The 20,275-nt window shown below is 48.9% G+C and overlaps 1 protein-coding gene across 6 annotated transcripts in view; it reads right to left on the bottom strand.

The window, feature by feature from the left end:
• The window catches only part of tcf12 (transcription factor 12), a 99,226-nt gene that overhangs the window by 4,780 nt on the left and 74,171 nt on the right, over nucleotides 1–20,275 (bottom strand). For 4 of the 6 annotated variants that reach the window (XM_036543539.1, XM_036543543.1, XM_036543540.1 and 1 more), the window contains 8 exons: nucleotides 15,854–15,953; nucleotides 14,619–14,758; nucleotides 13,140–13,284; nucleotides 12,898–12,968; nucleotides 9,358–9,463; nucleotides 4,515–4,588; nucleotides 3,773–3,844; nucleotides 3,039–3,230 (listed from right to left, as the gene is read on the bottom strand). In XM_036543539.1, coding sequence (XP_036399432.1) covers nucleotides 3,039–3,230; nucleotides 3,773–3,844; nucleotides 4,515–4,588; nucleotides 9,358–9,463; nucleotides 12,898–12,968; nucleotides 13,140–13,284; nucleotides 14,619–14,758; nucleotides 15,854–15,953 — 900 coding nt within the window. The remainder of the gene's footprint in view (nucleotides 1–3,038; nucleotides 3,231–3,772; nucleotides 3,845–4,514; nucleotides 4,589–9,357; nucleotides 9,464–12,897; nucleotides 12,969–13,139; nucleotides 13,285–14,618; nucleotides 14,759–15,853; nucleotides 15,954–20,275) is intronic. The other 2 variants (XM_036543541.1, XM_036543545.1) reach the window with 1 other exon arrangement.

Here is a 20,275-nt window from a genome sequence, read left to right as displayed (position 1 = left end):
TCCCTAGGCAGCTCCATAGGGTGCAACAGCTCCAAGGGGAGCAGGTTATTCTGAATGACCCTTCGAGGTTGCATGCTGGACAGCTTCGGTGAGCCGTCTGAGGCCTGCCCGAGCTGACAGGCCTGCCTCAGTGCCCTGTTTAAACACTTGGGGGTGCTTCTGTGCTGCGCTTCGCCCCGGACCACCGCCACCAGATGTGAGCGCACCATGGAGACGTGCTCTCCTTTATTTAAAACAGCGCCAGCTCAGCCCTCTCTCCGCCGTTTTCGGCCGTTGCGCAAACGGCGGAGAGAGGGCTGAGCTGGCGCTGTTTTTGACAACGTTTTTGTCATATTATGAAAGCGGAGACATCTGGTATTTTGAAGTTGTCCCGCTAAGTTTTTGTTTATTACCCGGTGCTGGAGGCACGGACAGGAAACGCGCCCCTCTCAGCGTCACTCGAGTCGGCCGCACAAAGCCGAGGAGACGCTGACTGACGGCCGAGGCTCCTTCCTTTTCTGCCTCTCGTTTCGTTTCTTGTTCTCGGCGGCCGCCGCGCATCATCCTTGAGGTCCTTCATGCACTCCTAGTGTTTTATGCACGGTGAGGCGCTTATCCTGCTTTAAAACCACACGCTCTTTACAATTCAACAAGCGAGAGGACCCCCTCCCAACGCTCTCCTGCTTCTTCTCCACGTGAGGGGAGAATGAAAGCGTGGGGGACAGGTCTGTGTGGAAAAGGAGTGCTGGCTGCGCTGGTCCTCCTCAGCTATCTGGTTTCCTTTTGGAGGACGAGCGGAGAGGGCTGAATGGAGGAGGAGGGGAGGGCGCGGGGCCGCTAATGAAGGGGGGGGGGGACCTGCCCCTTTCCCCTTTTCCCAAGGAATGTGATTCCAAGTCACTGTTGGCCTCTGTTAACCTCGAACTCCCTCTCTCTCCCCCTCCCCGACGCCTCCCCCCTCGGTCCGCACGCTGCTCTCCGTTGCAATCTCAACAGGTGTCCCAACCAGCCTTTGTCTCAGGCAGGAGGGGGAGGAGCGTCGGGCTGGCCGGGAAGGAGCAGTGCTGTTTTTACTGCTCGGTCCCCTCATTACCATACAGCTGAGAGCTCTTATTTGGGTGGGGACCGTGGCTTCAGACTCACGCTTCCAAAGTTTCAGATTTCCAACGTTGTTGAATTAAAAAAAAGGGAAGGAGTGAGGGGGGGGGGTAGGGGGGACTTGCCAAAATAAAAGCCTTGTGGTAAGACTTTGCTAAATGACAGCCCTGCCTAACTGCTCCTAAGCCCTCTCCCACAGACTGCCCCTCCACAGTAAAAACAGCTTATTCAGACTTGGGACTCCAATGTGAGCACTGCAGTTTCCCTACTGCATACAACATGTTCATCTGCATACAACATCGAGTAAAACTCCTCAATGATGCAAAAAAAAAAAAAAAAAAGCTTGGTACTAGGTATAAACTCACTAACAACCATCACATAAATTACTACCCTTAACCTGTTCCTCACCATATTATACTAATATTAAAAACAAAATGGGAGACAACACATATGCAGGTGCATATTTTCTGCAATTCAACAAAAAATTCTTTCTTATCGAAAATACTGAAATACTGGATCTTAATAACGGATTTCAACCAGACTGGAAATAAAACTTCACTTGTGAGTATTTAAACAGTGAGCAGACACAAGTCTCTCTTCCTTTCTCATGCTGGTCCACATCCAAGCACGAGCAGAATAACCCTCCGCTGACCTAAGCAACCTTTATTACCGAGCAGCATTACATCCCTGACTGGGCTTGATCAAAGGGGAGGACTGTGCAGGGTTTCAGTTTCATAAGGGCGCAGAGGCTCTCTGGGTAAAACAGCGCCTGGTGTTAGGATGGCACTGTATACACAGCGGGACACTGGGCCTGTTTAACCGCGGCCTCTGAAGGCCTTACTGCAGCAGACAGCTCTCTTCCCCGGCCTCGCTCTGCCCCCCCCCCCCCCCCCCCCCCTTCCCTCAGAACGGATCCATTTTACATGTAAAATGCGTTTAATCAAGAAAGGGCCCTAATCCCGCCGCCCGCTCTGGCTTCCCAGGACCCATTCCCACATTTCAGGGAAGAAAAAAAAACCAGAAGATGGACCGAATTATTTCATTCCGCCACCGAGGGATTAATCTAAAAATTGTTTCCTCTGTTGTTACTTCCACTACAGCTGTGCTCAAATCCCCTGCTCTCCTGGAAAAAAAGCGAGGGGGAGAGAGGGAGAGAGGGAGAGAGCGCAAACATCACGCGTAGCTCAGCTCTCCCAGCATTCCTCTTCTCCCCGCAGCCAGCGCCTGTGGCCCTCACAGGACTTTACCGGACGAGAATTTTCCAGACCAGAGCGAATGAAACTTAAGTCCGCCTTGCCTGCTTTTCCCATTCACTCTGTATATTCTATTTCAAGGAGAAAAAGCCCTCTGCCAGCCATTACGCATCTGGAAAATATGCACGCATAAGCTGCACTGCTCTCGGTGGAAAAGGCTCTGATTCTCCGCATGGCTGTGGCTGCGTTTTATTGGTCTGAGCGCACGCACACACACACACACACACACACACACACTCTCACACAGAATCACACGTGCATGTACACACTTGCACGCGCGTGCGTGTGCACACACACACACACACACACACACACACACACACACACACACACACACACAAACGCAGAGAAGCCCTCACCTTCCATTGAAAACACCAAGTGTAGGCAGGTGGCCACGGCTTCTTTAACAGGCCGTGTGGAAAAAGCGCTCCTCAAACAGATGCTTTCATTCCATCCAAAACAAACTACAAATGTCTCCTTTTCGGTCCATATCACTTGTCTTACCATTCTGGGTGTTCCATAATAAAAGGCTACCAGAATAAGACTTCTATTCTCTGTAAATCTGATTCAATCATACCATCATATCAGTCCAAGCACTATTTGAGAAAAAGACTTCCGCAGTTTATCCCAATACACACACCTGAAGCAATGCAACACACAGCAATAAAACCTGTAAGCTTTGTGAAGTAGCATCTTAGAGACAGTTACCATGGATGCTGTCCGGCTGGCAACCAATCCAGCTGCGGGGAAGTTTGCTCCGATGGCTGCGATTGGCCCGTTGTGCGCCTGTCCCAGAAGGTTGTGTATGTCGCTGGGCAGACTGGCAGTGGAGCCTACAGCGTGGTTCCGCAGGACATGGATGGCATCGTCCAGCCTGTCCAGACGGTCCTCCATCCGAGACTGAGGGAAAGACAAACCGAAGATTAACATGAGCTCCTCAGTCCAGACTGGACCGTTATGAGAGTCATGACATAACGCTTTACTAAAAGCTACACACGCAACTCGTGGAGCAACTTTACACTGAACACACAGAATGCGTATGGGGAGGACACCCTCCAAAAAATAAAGAAGCCACGCCATTTCAACCTGAAGAACACATCGTACAATAGAAACGTGCCCTCGAGTCACAATCCACAAAACAGGATTTTTCCCTGCTATACATCGAGAACCATGACTATTAATTTGGCATTAAGTTTCATTGAGCATTTAATTCTTATAAGCTGATTAGCGTGCATTTGCTGCAAGCTGAAATGGCAATATATAAATAAATTATGATAAAGCACCGCAACAAAAAATGAGAATATCGAATTAAAACAGACTGAATTAAAATGGACTCAAATGAGAAAAGGTTGAGCGTGTGAAAGGAAAAAAAAAAAAAGAAAAAGACGTGAGGAATGACAAAGACGGGAGGCGTAAAGGCGCCATCTAGAGGGCATCAATACCTCGCAGACATCCTTTAAGAAGGACATGGCATCTTGCAGATGCTCATGGAGCTGTTGGTGAACTCGATATTTCTGGCAAAAGTCAAGATAGGAACAGGAGGCGATAAGCACACATTCAGAGAGCAGGGAAAGAAGAGAAAAAAGCCAACCAACACGTCAGCATCAACATGTACCTTTGCGCCCGGTTAAAATGAACCTCCTCCCGCGCACCCCGTCTGGGGTGTTTATTTCGGACGCGTACAAGAGGGAAGGCTCCCCATTCATACGACGGGGTGGCGGGACGGGGTGGGGGGTGGGGAGGGGGGCAGCTATGGCACTCGGAAAAGCAGCTGCAGGTGGCATGCAAAGCTCGTGCGTAAACATTTACCCACGCACGCCCATCCCTGTGAGAGGGGCGGGGCCGCCGGCGCGGCCTCGTGTGCCAGCGGCCCCGGCTCCCCAGTCAGCCCAGGAATCCGAGAGCGGCAGTGGGCGGCAACAGCTGTCTTCCCCGGGCCTGGCCCGAGGAGCGGCGAACAGATGGCCGCGGACACGCCCCCCGGGGACGGGTGTCGCTCGGCCCTGCCCCCGACATTTGTCAGCCAGAAATTTCCTTGTAACGCTAGCACCGCCGCGGACTCCCGGCGTGCCCTCCGCGTGATCGACTTCGCGGCTGTCCATTAAAAATTGCTTAGGAGCTGCGTGTGGGAGAGGGGAGGGGGGTGGGGGATGGGGGGTGGTGTGTAGTGCGCCGGGGGCTTACCAGTGAGTGCAGGGAGTTCTCGTAGCTGGGGGAGGAGGGCGTCTGTCCGGCTGCTCGGGACCACTGGTTGGTACCTGGAGAGTGGGAGAAAGAGGACATGTTGTTACCCTCTCCACGTGGCCTCGGCTCGCCCGAACAAAAGGCTCGTCAAAATGTCAACATCAAGAGGGACCTCTTCCACAATGGCTGTCCAACACGGAGCAAGTCTAAATTTATACGTCCATATCCTGTCCGGTCGCGTTGTTCTTTTGTGAGCTATTTTTCTCTTGGGTCACAAATGTATCATTTCCTACGACTAGACTACATCCTGCACTGTGAGACAGAGGGTGGGCAGCTCCAAACCAGTCCCCCGTCCACTGCATGCTGGGATATGCGCTGCATCCGGTCAATAATGAATAAAGACTCTAACAGAACAATGCAGGGACTGTTAAAGCTCTAGAAGAAGCCGGAATGGAGATAGGAGGGGGGCACACAAACTGTCTTCCTCAACCCTGTCAACAGGCTGACTCACAAGGCCTAGAAAGTTCTAGAATTCGACACAAGGCAAACGCCAATCGGTGCTCCTTCACCGTGCTGATCAGACTCATATCCGACTGTGTGCAAACCTCGGAGAGACTGAACACAAACACTGACCCCACTGCTCTCGCAGGGCAGTGACACAGCTCTCAGGGCATGACTCAGGGGACGCAGGAAAGACTCAGAATTCTGCTGGTGCATGATTGGACACTGACGATAAGCAAGTGAACACAAAGAAAACATTTTCCCAGCACTATGTTGGAGTGACTCTAGCATTGTATATGCTTTTAATCCAGGCGGTCTCCGGTGCTTGGAGTAAGGCTGATCTGAAACTGAGATAGTGCAGGCCAGTGAACTGTGTTACAGTGTTTTGCAATTATACACATCAACTGACAATCTACTGATCTATTGCGGCACAAGTGCTGTAAATGGGTAAACAAAAATCACATTTAAATTTTTGTGGAACATTTCTGTAATAAAAAGCTTCTTTTTAACATAATACAGTTTACTCCAACGAGCAAACAAAGCACAAGAGGAAATAACGAATTAGACGAAGCCCTCGGTGTGTACATTAAACCGGCAGAAGTATCCTTAATGCAAGCTGACAATAAATAAACCTCATGGCTTATTTACACAAAGCAGCATTTGTAGGCCAGTTCTGGTCCGGAGCCTTCAGTTCACAGCCTGTTCTCCATTACAGCTAAAGAAGCCAAGCTCTGCCTACAATTAGTGTAATCTACAAACGGGCCTTTGTTTAGGTTATCTGTTTTATTCGGTTTGTTTGTCAAAACTGTTAGTACGTCCTCCTTCCTGTCCTCGGCCTCCCTTGGACAGATCCCCTCTGCCGAGAGGGGCCCCAGCGATAACTTCGGCTTGTTACTGACAAACAGCAGGATTAAACATCCTCTTTATTTCCACCGCTGTTTGGTTAAGGTCTTTCCAGCTATTCGTTTTCACAAGTGTATGCTCAATCCACATCTGAGGGGCTTTCATTTAACAAAAAAAAAAGCCCATAAAAGAAAGCAAGACTAATTAACAAGCTATTAAAAGTTACTCCAGGACAGGAAATGAGATGGTGCTCTGTGCTGTACCAGCTTTTCCCCTGTGTGAATGGAAATGGAACTTTAATACCTGTAGCCTTACCGGGCAGTTTGAAAAATTAGCCGGGTTCCTGCTACCCACTTGAAATGGGGATTCTTTTTAATTGCACTAGCAGTGGGAGAGAGTAATTATGCCTGAATTAAGGAACTAATCCTAATGAACAGATGGATGTATTTGAGGTTAATCTGAAAATCATGCCAAATTATTTACGACCCTCTAAATATAGCTCTGCTCTTATTAAAATTTTCTTCCAAAAAAAAAAATGAATAGACCAGAGGACAGGAAAAACAACCCTGATAGTTTGTTTTAATACAGAGCAAGCAATTCTATTTTGAATGTTAAAAGGTTTGTTTTTCAAAATCAGAAATACTGTGCAATTAAAAAGTGCTAAAGCATGTGCTTTTGTTAAAGTAATGTTTGTTATCAACAGCCAGCCAGTGATGAGGGATGTGATTTTGCCCTTGGAAAAAGCCTATTAAATCTGTCTCACTTTGCACCAATAACAGTGATTAATTAACCACAAATGGCCTTCTAATGCTATCATGAGAGGTCCTTCTTTGACATCAAGCTGAAAAGGTGAAGATTTTGGTGCAGCATGCTAGCAACATTAACAACTGGAGCTAAGGGAGTGGCAGTTACAACACTGAGTGAAATATTACTGGTACTAATGTGGCTACTAATTCATGTATGTTCAATATTCCTTCGCAAATGAAATGTGTACTTCATGCTTAACCAGACAAAATTCATGCTTGACAAAATTTCTGATAACAAGGTGACGGTGTGGCCTGCATCTAAACCACTTTGCATACACAGTAAGTAGAGCTATACCTGTACGTGCATTAGAAAGAGTAGAAGGAACATACACATATATAATATATATTAGAAGAATACAAAGAATTAAATCCTTTTTTATAGTGCAGTTAAATGAACAAAGGGTTGTTATGACAACGCTGAGACATCAAAGTTGCGGCCTGCAGGGAGGGCTGCGTTTGTTCTCCGGGGAAAAATGTATATTCCTTTCAGACTGGATGTGCACTTTTCAAAAGAGGAACTGATGGGGAGAAGAAAGGGTGGTGCTTTCTCACGAAGGGCAGGGCACACTGAGTGCGGCGCGGGTGTCAGGGCCGGGGCCAGAGCAGGCCTCTCCCAAACCTTTCAAGCCGTTCCGCATCGCACCGGCCTGCTCATTACGGCCTCATGTGAGCACGGCCAGGCATAGCCACCTCACTCCCACCTCTCCTCCCCTCACCGCTCTTCATAGGTGCGTGTGTGTGTGTATTGGGGTGTGTTCATGCATGTGTGTTTGAGTGTGTGTGGGTACATCTGTGTACATGAGTGTGTGTATGTGTGTTTTTGCATGCGGGTACAACTGTGCATGCGATTGTGTGTAAGCATGCATGTATATGGGCATGCTTGTGTGTGCGTGTGTGTGTGTGTGCGCACATTGAGTGTGTGGGTTTGAGTATTTGACCGTGCTCCCGTGTTATTGTTTGGGTCGAGCAGGCCAGCGATCGGTCACAATCTCGCCCAGCGCACCATGGCTGGATCTGGCCATACGCTCCTCTCCTCCATCTCCGGCTGTAACAGACGCCCCCGCTTCGCCCGGGTGGACCCCCACCCCGACCCCCCACCCCCAGCCCTGCGCGCACACCGCTGCAGCCAGACACTGCGTTCATTCACACCTTCCCTGCGTCTCCCCCCCCCCCCCCCCCCCAACACACACACCTCTCTCCAAAGCGCCGTCCAGCCATAACAATAACAGTGCGAGCGTGAAGCCGTGAGGTCAGCTTCATTAACAGGTCAGGGGCTTTCTGCGCTCTTCTCTTCCCCCCCCCCCCCGCACAGAGACTGCTGACCGACACAAGGAGCCCATTCACATCTCCATTACACAGCCCAGCCAGGGCAGATTCTAATTTAATTACGGCATCCGTGGCAAAATCGCAGCTGGTAATGTGCTGAGCGCCTGTCCATCAATACACACTCATCCATTAAATTAGTTAATATTAGATTAGATAATATAACGATAATGACATTAACAATAATGATGATAAAGAAACCATGAGGACTGCCGATCCTAATACAAAAAACAAAGCACTCAATTTAACGGAAGGATTTATGCTTGCAGGTAGCAAAAAAATAAAGGTAAGGACAATTTGTCCAGTTTGCTTCAGAGCGCAGTGAAACGACACTGATTTCACACAGACCCTCCTGCAGGAGTCCGGGAGCGAGCTGAGAAGCTGCGCACAACTGCGCAGCGCTGCGTGATGTCACCTCTGGTCTGCCACGCCCACAGGTGACGCCAGCGGGACCACGGGGACCCAAGGGGTCCCATCGTAAAACAGAGAGGGATACAGTTGCAGCAGCGTGGCGTAATCCCAGCCCCCTCCAGCACAGGGAAATCAATGAGGCTCCGCTGAGGGGAACAGCTGTCTGCAGGACGGGGTGACAGCTGAGGACGGGGGGGGGGGGGGGGGGGGGGGGGGACAGGGAGGGACAGCTGCCCCCAGCAGGACCTAGCTGACTAACACGCCATGCTCGGGGCTTCAACACCATGGTCACCTTCCACTGCCACCATCACCTTACTTCGTCATCCGTGAAATCACTACCACTGATGTGTTCAACCGGTCAGGCTCAGAGGCCACCTCAGGGGGGTCGAGGTGTTATCTGGGGGGGGCTGGGTGCGTCCCGTGGAACCAAGCGTCATTATGGGTACTAACAGGGGCGGAGACAAAATATTTGGCTATTTGACTATTCGTCCATGACATCATTAATCAATCGCTTGGATCATTTTTGAAATGCTTAATTATCAAATTTTTTAAGGAAAAAAATGAGGTCGTCAATATTCATGAGGAGGAGCCTAAGAACCCTGCATAAGATCATGCAATTCACTGATATGATTAATTCCCCTGCCTGAGCGTGAGAGTGAGTGCTCTCTTTGTAGTGAGGCATTTCTAGAAAAGACAAGACTGGAGTTACATACGGTGTATTCAGGGGGAAATAAGCAGTGTTCCATAATCTGAATATGTAATCTTGGGGGGTCATATAATAAATAAATACCCAATGAATCAGGGCTCCCATTCCTAGTGAGAATGTTTCCTGAGGCACAGAGGGGTCCCTGGCCTCATTTGTACCCTGCCGATCTGGGACCGGCCTGCAAGCTGGCCCAAAACACGCCCTTCTAAGGGGGGAGGGGAGGGGAGGGGCGTGACGGGGCTGGCCACCGTACCTGCTGTCCCCGCCGTGCCAGCTGCGCCCGTGAGGGACGACGGAGATCCTACAGGCGTCGAGGGATTGGATGGAAAACTACTGCTGGTGTGGTCAGGTGAATAAATCTGAAAAGAGAGGAGAGAGAGAGAGAGAGAGCCACCTGTCAGTAACACAGCGTGCGCAGCTCTTAAAAAGCAGAAGCTGTCATTTCTCTCCACTTTTCATAGCTCCCTTTACCACAACCCCCCCCCCCCCCCGTCCGCTCGCAGCCAAAATTGGCTCATCAATTCTGCTTATTTTACTACCGGGGAGCCCGTAAAGACGCTCCCGGCATACATATGGGCCTTTAACGACGCGGGCCCCGCGCCTCAGACGCTGGCCCCAAAACGGCGCTCGCTGTGACACCCGCACAAAACATCTATTTCCTCCTACCCTCTCTTTTTCGTGACATTTTTTTCCCCAGCCCTGCAAATCACACAGCACCGTCCCGGCCACCACACGCTACCACCCCAAAAGAAGTCATTTTTCCTGACACGACGAGAGAGACAATACATTATGCTTTCTATTCCTGCAGCAAAAATGGTGAGAAAACAAAGTGAAACATTACCGGAAAAATACATTCAGACTCAGACCTCCATTAAACCTTACTAATATCCTTTTTTAAAAAAACCTCGCAGCACAGTTCACGGGAAAGAGGCCGGAGAGGTGGATGGAACGTTCCGGAAGCCGCCACCCGCCACCCGCCACGTCTCCCCCGCTGGAGCAGCCTCTCTCCCCGCGAGAGAACTTCTCGCCGAGCGGGCGCATAATCGGGTTATTGATGGGACCTAATAAAAAGCAGGCAGTCATTTGATCCCGGCCCGTTCGCCGTGCAGGACGTTTTGCGCGGTAATGGCGGCCCGCGCGAGACGGGTGACCTATCACGGCTCACCGAGGGGAGGGGGTCAGACCTCTCCGCTGCGCCGGACATGCTGTTTGTTTCTGGGTGTTGCAGTTGAGACGCGCGCTGCACCTGAGAGATGCTGTCTCTTTAAAGGCTGCAGGTAACGCGGTTAAGAGTGTCCCACAGGGGCTGAGACTGTTTAAATGCGAGATTGATTACACAACAGGATTCCCCGTTTCCTCATTTGATAAGAGGATATTTTGCCACCTAATGGAAAACATCTAGCAGACAGGAGGGGTTTTAAGTCTTCAATCCCACTAATTAGCTCTGGGATAAATGGCAAATCTACAGCAGTTTTTCACTGCGAAAACGCCAGCGAATGCTATGAAATAAGGCGCAGTCAAACAGAACGCGACTGAAAGAGAAAATCTAAAACACAGCAAAAGGTAGTTATTTGTAATCTCCTTATTCAGGCCTAAATGGCACAATGTTGTGAATCAATCAGCTTTCAAAATCCTGTGAAGAGCTTGATGATTGCAAGGCCTTGGGGCAGGGGGTCTTTATCCACTTCAGTCAAACCAAAAATATTTAACGAACTTGTTTTCTTCATTAGGGGCTCTCATTCCCCATACTTAAACCAGATTTTGGAGTGACGTTTATTACACAATACCTTAAGCAAGTATCTTTTAAGCCCTCCTGGTGTAAACAGATGACCATCAGCTGTGACCACGACCACACAGCTCCCAAATTCATTAGAAGCAGGGCAATAATGCTCAACAGGACTCAGCATGCTCCAACTCCAAACAACTGTGGGTGATGCTTTTGTTAAAAATGTGGTCAATGGTCGCTTTTCCTGACCCCCGCGAGATCAAACTGGCCACACTTAACGTCCCTGGGAACTCGTCCTGCGCCCAAACCGCGGTGCGACTCGTTTTACAACAACAGGCCGGGCCCCGCCCCTCATCAGACACCCCCCCCCTGTGCAGCAGGGGGGCCGATGAGCGGGGCCGAGCTGAAAAGGGCGGCGGACAAAGGCCGCACAATGGACGGCCCGCAGAGCTCAACTGCAGCGCTCCCAAATCCTCCCCAGCCCCCCTCTCCGAGCCCCCCTGCCTCCCACCACCCCCGGCCTCACCCTCCTCACCCCCCCCCCCCACCCCCCTCGTCTGCCCCCCAACCCAACCGTGTCCATTTCACAGCAGCTTTGTCATGCTAATAGAATTGAGTCTGGGAATACAAAAAGACTTAATTTGTGATTATCATTGCCCCCCCTCTTTCTTTTTAGCGTGTGCGCTTGTGTGTAGTCAACTTCCCCCGTGTTCCTTATTTGATTTTTTCTCCCTACCTCCCATCTCCATTGTGTTAAAAAGAAAGCCATTAACCTTTTTTTCTCTCCCCTAAACTGAATTTATATGGGGGCCGTGTGCTGGGTTCAGAGAGGCAGGGAGGAAATGAAAAAGAAACTCAATCAGGAGGAGCGCTGGTGTAACTAAAACGGTGATAGTTAAACACTCTGCCGTTCAATCGGCTGCAAGCCCAACACAAAAGTGCGCCGAGATCTGAAATCAGACCCTGAAAGATACCAGATGTTTTCACCTTTTTTCACTCTCTTCCAAGAGCCCTCCGTGGGCGCAGACTTAAGGGGTTATTGTCTGGCAAATATTCAGCAAAAATGGCACAAATACCCAGATTCTCTTTTCTTTCCATCTAGACTTAGTTGATTATCCAAACTAATGCATAATCCATAGGCTTTGCGAATGTTTTTATGTACAGTTCCCTTTCTTGTATACTCTGAGATTAGGAGCACAATTATCCAGGCTTAGGCCCAAAAAACATTTGCAAACATATCCTCTGGCCTTATTTAATCACTCGGCATTATTCACTACAGTAGTTAATACCCATCACAACAACAAAGGTCATTTCATTTCAAGTTGGGGGTGGGACATTATTCCAGAATGTGCTATCAGGTTACAGAGAATGCCCACCACTAAAGGCTGCCGAAATGGCTGTTTTTGGAGGGGGGGGGGGGCGGGTGCAGCTGTTTTCATAAAAAAGGATGAAGAGAGATGAACATGCATCACTCTAAACACACATTTTAAAAGTCTGAGAGCAGTTTAAGGCTGGTCCATTCTAAATGGGTACATCCTTGAGTGATTCTGAAATGACTATGCGCAGTAATATGCCAAAATGACAGAATGACAGTTTAAGACGCCGTTTCTGTTCCTGGGTGACTGTCTGCTGTATGTGACGGAGTTTGTTTAAAAGCTCCTCAGAGTGGCTGTGTTGTGTGATGGCCAACATCGCAGCACGCTGTTCAGCAGTGGGTGTGCGTTCCCTGTCAGCTTGAGCGAGAGGTGGCTCACGGAACGATTCTGCTGCTCCTGCCAAGCAACTGCCGCGGGATGACAAAGCTCCCGTTGTCCTAGTAACCGGTGCCCACCCACCTCTGCCTGATGGAGCTCGCTGGCGACACCCCCACTTCCTCTCTGCATGGAACTCCTTCCTGTGTGACCGAGTCTCCTCCGCACTACAGCTACAGTTCTGTCCGGTTCGCCTCAACAGCTAAGCCCCCTCTGCCTGCGCCCGCTCCGATATGAGCAAAGTACAGCGCTCCTTTTATGAATGAAGAGGGAACCCTGAGAGCAACATATCGACCAGAAGACAGAGGGTACTCACAGAAGCCAGGGCCTTCCCAAGTGCATCTCCAGTTTGCGAGCTTCCAGTGGCATTGCCCCGGTTCCCTGCTCCTGAACCAAAGACACCGAAAAGTGCCAGTCAGCTACAGATAAGATACAAATAAAGAAAAGGAGACTGGAAGTCATATCCTGCAGCTGTTAGCGGACAGACGCACGGACAGAGACCTGCTGCCTCAGCGTTAGTTCCGGAGACACACGCGAGCCGCGGAAGCAGCGCCTTACCCATGATGCTCTCTGCGGTGTTGACGGGCGGGGTGTGTGACGCTGTGACGAAGGGCGAGCTGCTGGTGTTGCTGCGATGGAAGCTGGACATGGGAGGAAGACTGGCGTTGATGTCTGTCGGGGAGACCGAGTGCGGAGGGTAACTCTGGACAAAGGCAGGAAGACAGCAAAACAATATTAGAGGACATGCATACACACGCTGTGTGTGTATACTCTCACACACATGAATGTAACAACATCAATGAAAGACACAAAATGGACAGCTGATATTTACAGATATGTTCTAATTATAGATCATTAGAATATACGGGTTTGGTAAACGAAACATTTTCTATGTAAGCAAAGGAACAGAAAACAGACAGTGAGATATGGGATGACCTATTTGTGAAGATAAAGGCAGAATTAAGCCGTGGTGTTGGAGCAGTGGACACTGCAGGGGGTAGCAGCACTGACATGTACAATATTTAGATGAAGAGTCAGCTGGGTTTGTGTGCAGAATACAACATCACATTTGCTTAGTAGAAGCTCTTACCCCAGAGGGATGCACACAGCTTACAATTTTCACATTATTCATTTATACAGCTGGATATTTACTGAGACAATCTGGGTTAAGTACCCTGCCGATGGGTACAACTGTAGTGACCCACCTAGGAACTGAATGGAACCCTTGGGTTCCAAACCCTGCTCTTTAACCACTACACCACAGTGCTGCCCCTCTGTCCAGAGGGAGGGATCACTAGCATAGCTGTGGCCTCTTTGGACCCTGAGGACAGCCTAAAGCATGCTGACCGTAACCAGCAAGCAGGCCCACAAAAAGAGGAGCACTGCTACCAGGAAGTAGCAGTCTGATGAACAGCACTGATACCAGGAGAGAAAAGCCTGATGACTGACACCAGGAAAGAGCAAGGCAGGTGGGAGGGGTGGGGAGTGTGTGTGTGTGTGTGTGTGTGTGTGTGTGTGTGTATGGGGGGGATGCGGCAGCATTGACACAGATCATAACTGCATAAAATACATCAGTTGAGCTGTGACCCTGTGAGGCCAAGGGAAAAAGCCCCCCTCAGGGGAGGGGAGCCTGCAATACATATCTAAAGCACTGTGTTTTGTGCTATCCAGTACAAGGTTACCTGTACAACAAAATTAATTTCAAGCAAATTGTAAAGCCTTTGCATTCAGCTCTCAGCCATATGAGAGCAAGAGCACAGCAACAGCTGTATAAACCAACAAAAAAGGGCAAGTAGAGAGTAGAGAAATGATGACCTTGTGTGTTTGCCAGTAAATCTGGCCATCCTTGCCTAGAGACCACTCTATACAAGCAAGGAGGAAATGAAGGGGACCAAATTCAAGCATCTAGCCCATCTGGCACCCTCAGGCAACTGTGACACCAAGCCTGACTGCTGTCCAGTCAAGCGCTAATGACAAACACGTTCCCAGCGTATGACGCAACGTTAGCACTGCGAAGCGCACACGGCGCGTCCCTACCAGGCGGTCGTGCGAGTGCAGGTTGCCGTAGTTTCCTGACTGTGACATGTGAGATGACGATCCTCCCAGCATTCCCCCGTAGCCGGGCTGGCTGATCCCATTGGAGGAGTTCCAGGGGTCGGAAGAATTGTGGGTCCCATCTAAACAAGCCAGAAAAAAAGCAGGTCAGAAAACAGGGCAACTTCAATCACGCAATCCTCAACTCATCCAGAGGTACATGACGTCTTTAATTCAGCGGGCTTTAAATCCAGACTGCTACCTCCCAGTTTGACATTTAAAATGAAATGTCTAAAAACAACAGAGAAAGTTTACTCGGTTAAAAAGGAAGCATCTGGCGATGTCGTCTGTCATGTGCAATTGTACTCGACAGTGATGAAACTGCTTTTTCACATGGAACAAGGTGCTTGGACAACACACACAGCCCGCAGCTTGCTCTAATCAGGAGGGTGGAGGACCCTGCATCCAGGCCAGATTTTATCTCTTTGCGGAGGCCAGAATAGGATGGGAAATTTCCCGACTGCAGCTGAGAGGACGCTAAAGTCCCCTCAAGTGAGATTAACCCTGAGATCATCGGACCAATTCACACTCAGCGGAAGGACTGTAATTCTGTGCAGGCTCCAAACAGCTGGAGTGTCCTGGCTCGGGAGCTCTGTGTCTCTAAACCAGCTTAACCAGAAAAAATGTGCAAGCGCTACCACCACATGTACTCTCTCTCTCTCTCACTCAGAAAAACAGACACACACACACACACACACACACACACACACGCACACACACACACACACACACACACACACACACACACACACAGGCATACACACACACAGACACAAACACACATAGACAGGCACAGACAGACAAACACAGACGAACATTCTCTCTACAAAAAAAACACAAATAAGTAAGACATGCCATGTTTTTGGTTCAACTTAACAAGTTGTTTACTGTTAACTTTTTTACGAAACTAGGAAAAGTAGAAAGCCACAGTAAATGGAGTTCACGTTTGCCTAGGGAGTTTCTTCCACAAGTGTTCAATGTTCACAAGTCTAACATAGAGATGTGAAGAGAGAACGGTCCGGGGTCAGCGAGACCAGAGGGCAAACACTTACTGGCACCAAATGAAGAGTAAACAGCAGCACTTTTTGTTGTTCAGGAACAGTCAACAGAAGGAAGAATTACCAACGCCGTCATCTCATGGTGCACGAAGTGTGGCAACAAGAAGTAGTTTCACTCACCGAAAAAAGGGCTTGCAAACATCGTGCCTGGAGGCTTGGAAGATGGGTACGTGGGAGAGTCTCTGTTGTAGTCGTCCGAATTTGGAGATGGTGCATAAACCTGCCAAAACACCATAAAGAACACCATTAGGATGCAGACATGTCTACCAGATTTCACAGCATAGTTGCCAACTGTGGCTCCTCCAACACATCTGATATATGTTGCATTTAATTCTCGCTGGCTTACAGCATTCTGCTGAATACGAGCCTAGCATAACAGACCCGACAAGGTGATTCGTTTCGGTCACTAAGACAATATTTATCGGCGCAAGTCGATGAATTCATGTGCAGAGGAAGCAAGCTTTTGAAAGTGGAGCTATTTTTACAGAGGAAGAGAATGCGGCAATTTGACGCACAGTTTGAGACTGTAATCACTGGGCTGGAGATCAATGATCCTCCTAATCCCGACTCAGGGCCGTTTATGAAGAGAGATCCCTGCCTTCATCCTCCCGCGCCCCTCGCCAACATCTCCCCGCCGCTCCAGAGTCGGCAGGCAAACAGAGACTGCGCTGCTTTAATTTCCTACATGAGGTCTGTATTCTCTGTACTATAAATGGTCATTCTTACACTTGCAATGGACAGACACTTGCTACGAGGATGATTCATAAACAAAGTTAAGAAAATCTGAGCTCCTCCTCTCTTTCACAGATATATAGTTTAAGGCAAACCATATACAGCACAGGTTTCACAAGAACCGGGAGCCCAGGAATCATGTGACCTGATCCTCATATCATTAGCTGATTGGTTACAGCACATCCTGAAAGATGAGTTAACCCGTCGCTGTAAGAGCTGAGAAGGGCACACTCACAGAGAGGGGGCACAGCAGCAGACAGGGGGCTTTCTACATCATGTGAGAAAGGCACAAACGTGGCCCAAACTTTGGGCTAAACAGATTGCCTTGAACTCAAAGTCTCAGAATACGTATTTTCAAGTAAACACCCAAACAACACAACAATAATCATAGCCCTCGCTGCTTTCACCACTGTAAGACAAACAGCAGACAGCCTTAATGATCTGGATGATGTACAAAAAGCTGTTTGAACGGTCTAAGATTTTTCCCTTTTCCCCCCTCACGATAGCTTCATCGCAAAATGCCGATATCTCATAGCCTCCGCGCTCAACATGTCGGCAGACTGCTGAGGCCAGCATGAAAGGATCCGTCTGTTCCGTTTCCTCCTTTGTTTTGGTACCTTTTAAACTTGAGCTAAACAGAAATGGAAGAGGGATGTTATGCAGCTGCACCAGTGCCAGGCGAAACCGGAGGATCAAAGGCCCTCTGTGGCAAAAACACCAGCCATGTGGTCTCTCTGACTTCATTCCCTCCAGATGGAGGCAGGATGGTTTCCCCAGCACCAGTGAGGGCGAGTCCACCCCCCCCCCCCCCCCCCACCCCCCGTTTACGATCAGAAACACGGCGCAAATTACAACCAGATCCCCCCTGTCATCCGATCACCTGCGATACCAATTACCGTTTTAATGACCCCGCTACATCTTCGCGTCTGCAAACACTGCATCATTAAAGTTGGACGCCGTGTACCTTTTTAGCGGAGCAGAAACAAAACAAATGTAAATTTCCTCAGTGAGGTGTCTATTGAAATCAGCTTTATAAATAAAACCCAAACATTACGCCGAGATCAAAACCCATCTCAGTTTCATTAATCTGAGAACCAAAACGTACACACTTCCATCCATGTTTTTTTTGTTTCATGAGGAAAAACATCTCTAATATGTAGGCCTGTTTTTGTTTCAATTAATAAAGCAAGGGCCAGGACTTATTACTGTGTCTGAGGAACTAAAAACACATGGTAATTACAGTAAACATTTTCAATATTGTTGTACTAAGTTGTTCATTTAATTAGATGACCCAATTCGGGATAAGCTGCTTCACACACGCACACATATGCATGCTTCCACACACACGCACAAGTAGGCACATGCAAACAGTCATACACACACACTCACATGCTCGCAAGCACTCATACACACAGACAGATATACAGACACACACACACACACACACACACACAGACACACTCACACACACGCACTCTCGTGCACACGCACGCACACACACATGCGCACAAACGCACACACACACACACACGCACACACACACACTCATGCACACGCATGCGCACACACACACACACTCGCATACACACACTCTCATGCACACCCACACCCGCGCATGCGCACGCACACACACACACACACACAGATGTACATGTACCTAGCCTGCCCTGCACCTGCTCCCCCTCCCGGCTCCTTTGATGTGCTTTGGAAATGAACACAGGCCTCCCTGTGCAGCATGAATGGCGGGGGCAGTGTGTACGCAGCCGGCTGAGCCCGCACCGCGCCGCTGCGTGACGCTCTCCTGGGCTCGCACGCTCACACCGGCTTAAGCTGCGCATGACCCCGGTGGCACGGCTCCCATGGTGATCCCAGGTTAGCCCGTCGCAGCGGCCTGGGCTTTGTCCCCTGTCTGAGCCCCAATTGGGCAGCATATGGCCCCGGATAAAGCTAATTGTCCTCCTTACCCTCGGCTAACCAGTCGACCCATTAATAACCCCCGCCCCCCCCCCCCCCAACCCCAATTCCCCACCCCAAACACCGGGCGCCCCCGTTCCGCCCCCGGAGGAAAAGGGGGCCGTCTCTGCCGTATTTCCTTTTATGAGGACATTGATTAAAGAGCCGTCACTCACGACTCCCCAAGTGATTAGAAAACCGCCGTCGCGGGGCCCCCTTTTTTTAAAAAGCAGGGTGGCGTTTTGTTTTTGCAAGCAAGCGTGCGAAAAAGATGAAAGCAAAAAGTATTTCCAAATCATTCTGCTTTACGTACAACCATCTCTTTAAGCTCAGAGTTCTGCGTTTCACCTACAAATAAGCAGCTTAAATCTATAAACTTTGACCTTTTTTTCTGGCAAATTTCAAAGGTCGAGTTTTCAATTTTGTTCTGAACCATAAGAAGAAACCAGACATTGCCAAAGCTGAGGCAGGACTGCTCTGGCCAGCTGTGCACCATCCAGGAGTGCCACAGAAGGGCTGCACACCTTCACCTACACGCCCCCATCTCCCCAGCACCTGCCCCTGATCTAAACACCACAGCGATCTGCTCACATCTCAGAGCACAAACCATTAAACTGTCAACACAGGGAAACGCTGAATGGCAACGGAAAAATAAAAAGATTAAGCTACTGCACAAAACCGTGCAAGACAACAAAAGCACAGGCAGTATAGCTCAAAGCAACTGGTTCCAGGCGACAACAAAATATCGTGTCTCTACAAGTCAATATTTTGAATCCAACTGCGCCCGAGGGCTTCTCTTTTCAAGTGAAAATCTAACACACTTTTAGAGGCGAAAAGCACGCAAGTCCAACACAATAGTCCCTCATATGCAGTCCGCTTTATTCCTGATAAGACATGTTGAGCGTTTATAGCCCATACCAGGAACTTTCCAGAAAATGGAGTGGAGATATAAAGTTTGCAATATAAAGCTTTGCAGACCCTAAAGCTCTACATTTGAGACTTTCCACAAAATGTTTTTCACAGGACAAAGATTTAAATATCATGTAAGTTACAAAACTACTTTATTAACAAAATTACATTAGCACTGTAACTCAATCAAACAATGTGAACCAGTACATTCTGAACACAGTGGATAATACGAAACCATTCTGAAGTACAACGCCAAGCTGTGAATTCCGTGCTTACTTATTCTACAGTTACAAACACTCACTTCATCAGTTGAAGGGTTAGGCTGATTAAAGAAAACAAATCAAAACACCTCATTCATGAAGTCCTCATTTTACCCACTACGTTTAACAGGAAGGCCAACACCTTAGGCAAACACTACCCTCCCTTCAAATGCACCGAAATATGTGAATTTTAGAAAGCGCTGGGTATTTATCCAAGCCAGACTGACGGAAACAAAGGAAGCAAAACATTTCACATATCATAAAAGCTGAGAAATCAAAGGGACGTCACGGCGGTGTGTGACCAGGAGTCCTGCTGTAAAGCCGTTAGTAACCAGCTCAGCATTCGGACGAGTCAATGCGAGTTTTATTTGGGCTTGTGCTAAGAGAGTGTTCTATTTAGCTTTTCTTCAAATAAATTGAAGAAGAAAAAAAAAAAGCGCCCCACATGACTAACAATTTATGGGGTATTTACCAACTGCTTGGGATCATAAAGTTCTAGTCTGACCCGCTCTGACCACATGCTACTAATTTTCTTCCTCTTTCCGCCTGCGATACAAGCCTGGAAATACTTAATATAAAAAAGATCAAAGTGAGCCTTTTGTGGTGCGGGAACAAAAGGACTCGCTGTAATGGAGCATCTGAAAGGGCACAGCTCAGGCCTGAGAAACGTTACTCTCCCTTTACTGTA

This window comes from Megalops cyprinoides, chromosome 13 (assembly GCF_013368585.1).
Source record: "Megalops cyprinoides isolate fMegCyp1 chromosome 13, fMegCyp1.pri, whole genome shotgun sequence".
NCBI classification, from domain to species: domain Eukaryota; kingdom Metazoa; phylum Chordata; class Actinopteri; order Elopiformes; family Megalopidae; genus Megalops; species Megalops cyprinoides.
Note: the sequence above shows the minus strand (reverse complement) of the source record. Positions and strands in the feature narration are given on the sequence as shown.